We start from the raw sequence: 7,640 nt of genomic DNA, 5'->3' as shown, positions 1-7,640 counted from the left end.
CAGCGCGTGCCACACTGACACAGGTATTCAGCTCATGAACTGAGCGCACGCTGAAGCACCTCTGGCAGCAGTTCCAGCTCTGCGTGTTTGATGTGACGCACACGCTTCGCACATCAGAGTCTGAGCACGTCCTCTGCAGGTCCTCTCAGGACGGACGAGGACCGGGTTCATTCTGGGCTAAGGCGGGGCCACTCGGGGACACTGACAGACTTGTCCCTCAGCCACTCCTGCGTTGTCTCGGCCGTGCGCTCAGAGTCTTCGTCCGGTGGGAAGGTGAACCTTCTTTGACCCGGTCTGAGGTCCTGAGGGTTCTGGACCAGGTTTCAGCAGAGATGTCTCTGCTCAGCTCTCTCACCCTGAGCAGTCCTCCAGTCCCTGAAGCTGAAGCTCCCCACAGAATGATGGCGCCACCACCCTGCTTCACCGTTCAGAGGGTGTGGTGCAGGTGATGAGGGGACCAGTCCCAGAGTCCCTCTGATGTCGTCCTTCTGGAGCTTTCTCTCCTCACAGCTCAGTTGGTCCAGGTGGTTCAGCTCCAGAGTCCTTCTGGAGGCCTCAGAGGCAGCAGTGTGACAGCAAAGGCTCTGATAGGTCTGTCAGTGCGACACTTCGGCTTCTCTCAACACATGTTCAAACATTTGAGTGCAGACTGATGAGGAAATCAATGTAAACTATTTCAGCATCCCCACACCAACAGAGACTGAAACAAAGCCCTGAGACACGAGAGGTGCGTGAGGAGGAGCCAGATCACCTCAGCACGGGAAAAACTTTGGTGAGAGTCCACCTCAGGCAAGGAAAGGTGGGACTACTTCTGAGTGTCTGCACTGGACGCAGGTGGGGCGGCAGGTGAGCCTCTCTCCAGCTTCAGTTTCTCCATGCTGAGACGCAGGATTTCCACCTCCAGCTCCTTCTGCCTGGTCTCCTCCTTCTTGATCTGCAGCGTCAAGCGGAGATTTTCAGTGGACTCTGATTCAGGCTTCGCACCTGCCGCGTCACCTGAATCACCCCCGGCCGCGTCTCGCGCGGGCAGCACACCTTTCTCCACCAGCTTTTTACATAACGCCTGCTTTAACTCGGGTTTGCGGTCTGACTGAGGCAGCTCCACCTCGTATATGCGAGCCAGTTCGCGCAAATTCTCTTTGTTGCATTTCTGAAGTTTGTCCCGAGACGGACAGACGACGAAGTCTTGGGGTGGAAAAGGCATAATGATGTCCCGGAAGAGCGGCAGGAGAGGTCCAGACGAGAAATAAACAGAGGAGGGAGAGCCCTAACCAAATTTATACCCTGCCAGGAGTGGCCTGATCGGCGGGCTGGTCCAATGGCCGCCTCGTCCCGGCACATACCTGCGGTACATGCACACACCTGAGCCGCACCTGACGCACGTCACGCATACTTCCACACTGTGGGAGGAAACGTACATCTGCAACAAAACACCATGACAACTCAGATATAAGCAATAAACATGGACAACTTCCTCAGGCTGTACTCAGAGGAATAAAGTACTTGTTGTACTCAGATGTGGTAATATGTAAATTGTACTTTGTGTATTACTAACACTGGTGTATTAAGATGCTACTCTTCATGTATTTTCCAGTGCACCTGTCTATCAAAATAGGAAGTTAGCAGTAACGGAACATGAAGTGTGGGCCTGCTCTTGGTGTGAATGGCCTGCAGCAGTTTCATTCTACATGAGAACATTTCTCATGAAGTCTGTTTAAAGTTGGTTTCACATTCGGGTTTGAAGCTTCTCTTTGTTGGACTGTTGTTGTGTGGAAACAGGTTGGGTGTCAGTGAAGCTGCTCTGGTGTTCTGCTGACGATGAATCAGCAGCAGCTGTACAGTTCACAGCTTTGAGGCGTATAATTAAAGACCTGCCATGCTGTCGAGCAAGTTGAACACCTTCTTATTTACGTTCATGCAGGAATTCTCTCCTCTGAACACTCTGACCTCGCTGTTGTTCAGCACATCAGCAGCGAACAGCTCAGGTCTTTACTGGAAACAGGAAACTCTGTGTGTGTGTGTGTGTGTGTGTGTGTGTGTGTGTTCTGCAGCTTAAATCACAAATTAAATCACAGATGTGTTTATTTAGCATTCAGACATCATGTTTTAGCCATGCTAGCAGCTAAACATGATGTCAGACTGAATATTTCAGCAGTTATTGGATGGGTTGTTATGAACTCTGCTTCAGACATTCGTGGTTCCAGATGATGAATCCTATTGATGATCCCTCAATAATCAATCATCATCACCTCACACCATCATCAGGTCTGCATTTTAATTGTTGATTATGACCAAATTCCTGCAGAGCCACAGACTGTCCCCTCACCCTCAGCTGTCCTCTGTACAGTGCTGACAGTTCAGTCTTTACAGGACGGTGGACACGACGCAGAGGACTTCAGCTAAAATCTTAAACATCCATCCATTTCTGTCCTGGACCAGCTGGTGGTGGCAGTGGGCTACGCGCCGTCGTCCAGGTGTCCCTGTTCTTCAGCCAGAAGAGACTCATAACCTGTGCAGGCTGTTCTGGGTGTAACCTGATGTGTGTGACGTTATGTGACACCATTATATCAGTAAACCTGCTGATACTTTAAATTAGTCTAATTTGGTTATGTCTCATGAGATATTATGAAGGAGAACAATCCTTTCTCAGTGCGGTTCAAAGTGTTTATTAATCTCCATGCTTCGTTCATTACTGATGGCCCTAATGATGATGGATGTGAGGGCGTCTGTTCGTTCAGTCAGAAGAACCAAGCAGCAGCTTTCATGGCACAGGTTTGGTTTTGTTGGCGTCCACGTTGCTCCTTTTAAAATATCACAGAAATTCATATTCAGACATGGAGATGAACACGAACGCTCCATCAACCTTCAGCTCAGAGGTCCTGGTTCCTCCTGCTCTGTTCAGCTGTACCCCCCCCCCCCCCCCGAAAGGTAAAGACTACGTGAGTTCATTTGAGAGCAGAGTCTTATCACTGTTTTAGAGATGAGAGAGCTCACACATTGTGTTGCAGCTTTTCTATTTTTATCTTCCGTTTGTGTTGTGGTTGCGTCAGTGATGCGGTGCAGCCGTGTGGGAGGCCGACCTGCAGAATAAAGCTGCCGCCCACAGTCGAGCTCGTTCACTCTCACATTCACAGCGCTGCGCTGAGAGAAGTCCCATCCTTCACAGAGTCCCAGAAATGACGAAGGTTAAGCCTCCTCCTCCTCCTTTACTTCACCACCCCGAGGTGCCGCTCAGCTCCCTCACAGGTGATTAAACACATTCGTCGCTGATTTTGAGGGCAGCAGAAGAGACACTTAAATAAAGCTCAACATGACACATTTAATGGGCTTTAATGAATTTAAGCGTTTGAGTGTTTCTGTGAAGAACATGATGCTGTGAGACTTTCAATCAGTTGATTTCTTTTGGAAAAAGGTAAAACAGTCTAATATTATCTGATGTTTAGTGATGATGTGAGCAGAGAACGTGGAAATAAAAGGACTGACCTCCACCCGAACAGCATCATGGTCATTAAAGAAATAATCTTCATGGTCGTGTGAAATGTGAAAGTGAGTCACATCAGTGACATCACAGAAATATTCAAATATTAGAATCCACGGTCACTTCCACCTCCTGAACGTAACCAGAGAGACCATTTCAACATTGACCATGTTTATTACTGTTGTCAGGCAGTTTTATTTTGAAAGTCTAACCAGATGTTGTATTAACATTAATGTTACTTTGACCTCAGAGCCCTGCTCATTGAAAAGTGATGCTAAAGGGTTCACAGAGCCAAACGTCCATATGTGAGGAGTCAGGAGTGAAAATATCCAACTTCAGAGGGACAAAACGTGGATTCTGGGAACATTTTTTACTGATTCAACATTTATTGTCTCAGGTGTAGTTTCCTCTGTCTCCCTTAGAGCACGTTTCACCTGCGTACGCACTGTGCTGTAAAAATGAAGCTCGCCTTGCTTGATGACTTCTAGTTGGCCTAAATACTCCTTAAATAAATCCTCCTGACACACATGTGAGCAGTTCCTCCCCCATGTGTGTGTGTGTGTGTGTGTGTGTGTGTCTCAGCATGAATGAGGATTTGTCTGTGATGTGATCATCTGGAGGCCAAACATCCACCCAGAGACCCCAAACATGATGTCAGCTGCCCTTTCGGCTCCATCTGCTGCTGCCGGATGACGACGCGCCCTCAGTAACCGAGCAGCAACAGCAGGGGGAGCCGCCAGGATCAACGCGCAGGACCTGGACTGGACGAGTCCACCCGAGAAAAACATGTTTTTCACCACCGGTGTCATGCATGCACGCTGGGATCCACCAGGGGGGTGGGGGGGTATTTATAGGCTGTTAATGTGCATGTGTCCTTCAAGACCACGTTGTCCACGCTCATGGCCTCAGAGGACCAGGAGGGACACACACTTTCACATGTAGGACAAGTCAGAGTAAAACAAGTGAGAGGAGTTTGTGAAGGCTCCAGCTTCTCCTGCAGCAATGAACACAAGCCTACAGAGGTTTGGAAAAACAAAAAGGAGTTTATTAAGACAACAAAAAGGCCCTGAAAACTCAGGAACATTATCAGATACTTCGTTACGAAGCGGTCGAGGTGAACTTTCTTTACACAGAGAAGAAACAAATAGAAAACAAACTGAACTCCGGTCGGAATTCAAAGAGGTGAGAGCACCACAGAAGTGTTGTCACGTGACGGCGAACTTTCCCCCAAACATCACAAACAAGCAGTTACACATCATCCAGACCCCGTCAGGAAAGGGCGTAGTTCCTCCTCTGTCCCACTTCTCCTCCACGTGTCGGCTGTCCATGCTCCCCTTCGACAATGAGACTGAGAGGAGAAAACAGGAGCTGCCGTCCGGAGGAGCAGCGAGCCGTCCTGTGACGCTCGAGCATCAGATCCTGAACCCGCTCACACTCAAACATCAGCTGTGAGCACAAACCAGCTTCTCCACAGGCTCCCTTCACTGGTCTGTGTGGTTGAGGTTGAGTGAACCAGTGAAAGGAGCTGCTCCCAGGTCAGCTAAAGGACAACCCACTGAACATTTGAAATGACAGACAGGAGGGGGCACTTCCTCTCCTATCTGCACAGCTTAACATCCAGCATCAGATTGTAAACAAATGGACATCTACACCACCCAACCCCCACTAACATGGTCTGCCGAGGCCGGGGATGGCGAGCCGTGAGCACACCTCCCTCCCCCCGAAACACATCAACAAATTCCGGGATGCAGTGGTAAATAAAAGAAAAGGCTCGGACTTCCTGCTTCTGCTCGCCGTGACTCAACCATCCATCCACACGGAGAGCAGAGCCATTGTTAGGAATCACAGGACTCCACCTTCACAGAACTGCACACAAAACACTCCGCGGTGTGTTTTCACTTCACACCGTCGGAGGTCAACGTTAGCCTTCAAACAAAGGTCAATTGTTGGCTTTCTTGCTAACGTAAAGGGCGGTTTAGTGAGTTTTGGCGGCTCAGACCTCCACTGCACCCCGAACGTCTGACCCACACGGAGACATTCAAACATAAACAACACGGCTCGTTAGCCGGGCGGCTAACAGCGAGCTGGCTAGGCTAACTGCTAGCCAGCGTCTCGTAACAAACGTTAGATCCAAATCGATGAAAATTGGTGAAATTAGAAATATAGCTACCAGTCCTGTGAAATTTGATTCTAAACAGTCTCGGGTTTTGAGTCCATCCAGGGTGGAAACCCCGTCCACGGTCCGCCCGTCACGGTATCAGCACGGCACATTGTCCGTCGCCTTGGGGAAATCTCCACAGTCTGCGGCGGAGAACTGCAGCCTCCTCACGGCCTCTTTAATCAGGTTCCCCGATAAAATTAACTCCTGAAGCAACCGGTGCGGATCGTCCTCCTCCACGTTGATCCTCTTTTTGTTCCACGGTTTGATTTGGTCCCACTCCTGGTCGCTGTTAGACCCGGGGATGTTATACGGGCTTGCCCTGCTGCTCCCCCGGTGTCCCCGGTTCCGCAGCCGCATGCAGCAGCCGTTGCGTTTCTGCGCCGGAGCCGCAGCGCTGCCGCTGATGATGGCCGCCGGTTTGACCCCTGCGCTACTGCTGCCGGTGAGCCCGTGCAGGCACGACATGGAAACGGACACAGTCTTCTGGTGGCCGCCGTTATTGTTGTGGAGCTGCAGCGCCTCGCCGATCCTCGACACCAGCGCGTCCACTTCTTTGGAGTCGACGGTGACGGACTGCTCCAGAAAGATGTAGTTCTCCTTCCGACAGGGCATCGTGGCGGATGGTTTGTCGGGGTCCTGGTTGTATTTTTTCGGGTGTTTCTGTGGTCGGTACGAATGAGAGCCACCGGGTCGCTCCTCGCTCTCACCACGCCGCTCGGCAGTAACCAACAACCCGAGTTGATTTGTAAACAATGGGTGACGCGATGTGGACGGTACCATCTTCCCTGCAAGGGGGAGGGGGGTTGTGTAAACCAAAATAAGCTGCACGTCAAACACGAATCACGCAACGAGTCATCCGACTAAAATTTTACAAAGTTATAAAGTTTTTTACAAATTTGCAAAGCAGTAGTTTAACCATAACGCTCCAGTACTTGTTCTTATAGGGGATGTGACTTCCCGCCTCGACCTGACCACGTTGCGGCGGTGGTCTGCTCCCTTCAAATGGACATTACATAACTCCAAACTGTCTGCTCCTGCCTGTCCAGGCAAAACAAACAAAGCGCGTTTTCTCCATGAAACAAAATGGTGAAATCATGTTGAACCTCCCAAACACAGCGTCTCGTTTTTCTTTGTTCTAGACTCTAAACATGTTCATTTGTGAACAAGCACGTGATGAAATCAGAATATATGTTGGAATTGATCAGAATAGGTTGTGTAACCACACAATCAAAGCCAGTTGCTGTGCAGCATTATGGCCGAAGCCTCAGTATCTGATCAACTGAAGGATGACAGATGTAACACATACTGTTGCTCTTTCTTTGTCTACACGCTTTAAATCTTATTTCTGTTCAAATCAGTCACACATTAGTGCCACATTTCTGCTTACTGAGGACATATGATGTGATAAAATGTGTGTGATTGGACAGCAGAGGAGGTCTGTCATAGGCCTAAATGCACGAGGCGGTTAGCAGCTGGCTGTGAATGTGAGGTGTAAACGTGAGGAGCCTCTGGCACCCAGCATGTATACAGTGACAATAGGAGTGGAGGGTGTGTGTGTGTGTGTGTGTGTGGGAGAACACAGTGTACGTTTCTGTTTCTGAGAAGCAGCACTGGGCTAAACCTGATGCTCCAGTCAAAGAGAGAGCCCTCATGGCCATATAAGGAGCTACTATCACTGCCACCACGTGGTACGTGAGCCAATCGGACGGCCTGCTGAGGTTTCCTGTGTGTCTCAATGGCAGCAGGAGTCCAGTCATACTGGAATCCAGTGAGGTTGTGGCAGTTAGTGGTGATACCGAAATACGAGACTGAAGTAAACTGTCATCACTTCCTGAAACACAAAACAACAGTACGTAGATGACTTTCCTCCTTCTCCAAGTCAAAATGAGCAGTTTAAAGCACACAAATAAAATCTACTTTCTGAATAATCTCACCTTGCCATACATACACTCTACTATTTATATCAAAGGTGCATTTAAAGATCATGTGAGCTTAGATGAC

At 49.3% G+C, this 7,640-nt stretch overlaps 1 protein-coding gene across 1 annotated transcript; it reads right to left on the bottom strand.

Annotated features, from left to right (window-relative positions):
• Positions 1-4,507: 4,507 nt before the first annotated feature.
• Positions 4,508-6,356, bottom strand: gbp (glycogen synthase kinase binding protein). The gene has a single exon (XM_076736238.1). It carries the CDS (start codon positions 6,249-6,251, stop codon positions 5,736-5,738), a length of 516 nt encoding a protein of 171 aa, XP_076592353.1. The 5' UTR covers positions 6,252-6,356; the 3' UTR covers positions 4,508-5,735.
• Positions 6,357-7,640: the final 1,284 nt, after the last annotated feature.

Source organism: Chaetodon auriga, chromosome 8 (assembly GCF_051107435.1).
Source record: "Chaetodon auriga isolate fChaAug3 chromosome 8, fChaAug3.hap1, whole genome shotgun sequence".
NCBI classification, from domain to species: Eukaryota; Metazoa; Chordata; class Actinopteri; order Chaetodontiformes; family Chaetodontidae; genus Chaetodon; species Chaetodon auriga.
This window is presented reverse-complemented; position numbering and strand designations above follow the sequence as displayed.

What these genes read in the sequence shown, in the direction of transcription:
- gbp (XM_076736238.1), bottom strand. Translation starts at nt 6,251, where the DNA reads ATGCCCTGTCGGAAGGAGAACTACATCTTTCTGGAGCAGTCCGTCACC.